This window comes from Cynara cardunculus, assembly GCF_001531365.2.
Source record: "Cynara cardunculus var. scolymus isolate 2C chromosome LG 3, CcrdV1, whole genome shotgun sequence".
Taxonomy (NCBI): domain Eukaryota; kingdom Viridiplantae; phylum Streptophyta; class Magnoliopsida; order Asterales; family Asteraceae; genus Cynara; species Cynara cardunculus.
The window spans coordinates 31,379,020-31,380,905 of NC_037530.1; the positions used below are offsets into that span (position 1 = coordinate 31,379,020).

Here is a 1,886-nt window from a genome sequence, read left to right on the forward strand (position 1 = left end):
TACATTTGTGACTCCCACCGCATTGCGCAGGTACACAACTAGTAATATAAATTGAAAAAAAAAATCTAATATTAAATAAATACTTCTCCTATTTTTTTCACCCATCTCTTATCTATTCTCTCTTCACTCTCATCGTTCCATAACATACATGTGCACACACATAATTGTATATGAAGTGAACATGAACACATTATAAACGCTTTCTTAGAAATATTATGTAAGCACATTGTGAACATTTCCTAAATCTTGGATATCTGGTATAAGTTGTGAACGTATTTTCAACACAAACTAAACTAAACATGCCATGTGTGAACACAATATGAACCTTGTGAGTATCCTAGTAAAAAGTTATTATGATCATTTACATTTTGTTCACTCTTATGTGCACAATGTGGTATGTTAATACGGAGATATGATAGAGAAGATGAGATATCGGAAATAGATAAGTATGAAATTTACTTAAAAAATAGCGAAATTTAGGTCAAATATTTATACGTGGGCTTAAGCCCGAATTAGTTTTACTTTATAGACTCAATAAGCCCAAAACCTGCTCTTCCTTTTCATTACTTCATACTTCATAAGGCATTTGTTGTTGAATATATAGAGGGTTGGGTTTACATGAGATTAGACTTTTTTCTTGAGACACGATTTTTGCACTTGAAAGAATGTTGTGAATGTAAAAAAAAGTCGAACCTTCATAGCAAAAACACTGTGAAAGTTACTTTCACAGTGTTTTAGCTGTAAAATTTCAAATATAAAAATCGTGTCTCACAAAAACAACCTTATCGCACACGAAATTATATATATATATATATATTTCATAATGAAATAAATATATTACGCCCATAAGTATACACATTAAATTAAACAATATTTAAAAAAAAAAAAATTACAGAATTTACCAAGTCAAATCTCACATCCCCACGACTTCTCCTCAACTCTCTCTCCCCACTCTCCCCTCAATAACTAACTCCTTTCCTTTAACCCCTCTTTTAATCCCAATTACCCTTCACCTTAATCACTCCCTAATTACGTCTTAATCATGACCCAAATCACCATCCTTTTCATCTCATTTGCCCTCTTCTCCATCCTCAAAGTCCAACCCATCGACTTCCAAGTTGGTGGTGACAAAGGGTGGTCAATCCCTCCTTCCAACGATACCCGTCTCTTCGACCAATGGGCTTCCAAGAATCGCTTTAATATCAACGACACCCTTCGTAAGTACCCCGTCATGTTTAATTAATCATCGTCTTAAACCGATGACAATTGATGATTGCATGTTATGATTATGTGTAGGTTTTGAGTACAAGAAGGATTCGGTGTTGGTTGTGAGCAAAGAGGAGCACGAGAAGTGCAAATCAGTGCACCCGGTCTTTTTTTCCAACAACGGTGACACGAGTTTCGAGCTAGACCGATCGGGATTCTTTTATTTCATTAGTGGGGTTTCGGGCCATTGTGAACGTGGGCTTAAGATGATCGTGAAGGTTTTGGAGCCTGAAAACGTTGCTGCTCAATCTGCAAACCAGACCGCGAGTATGAAAAACGGAGGGATGGGATTGGTTAAAATGAGTGGAGATATGTATTCTCAAATAAGTGTTGTGATCATGGGAAGTGTGTCGTTATTTATGATGCTTTTTGTGTGATTTAGGTTTTGAAGTTTGGATATATTTATTTCTAAGTATTTAGGTGATATATGTTAGGAGTAGTGGAAATAATACTATTGTTTTATGCCTACAACTTCTATTAATTTCTACTTATCTTTATTACTTATATATATATACTAGAAGCGTACTCGCGCAATGCAGCGAGATACATCGTGATTTTAATATTTCATTTTATTCTTTATCTCAGTCGATGTTATAATATGGCTTTATATGATTTTGAGA

At 34.7% G+C, this 1,886-nt stretch overlaps 1 protein-coding gene across 1 annotated transcript; it reads left to right on the plus strand.

Moving 5' to 3' along the window:
- The first annotated feature begins 1,011 nt into the window (after positions 1–1,011).
- On the plus strand, positions 1,012–1,643 carry LOC112509150 (mavicyanin-like). The gene is made up of 2 exons (XM_025114007.1): positions 1,012–1,217; positions 1,297–1,643. The coding sequence occupies exons 1-2, from the start codon at positions 1,043–1,045 to the stop codon at positions 1,641–1,643; spliced, it is 522 nt and encodes a 173-aa protein (XP_024969775.1). The 5' UTR covers positions 1,012–1,042.
- Positions 1,644–1,886: the final 243 nt, after the last annotated feature.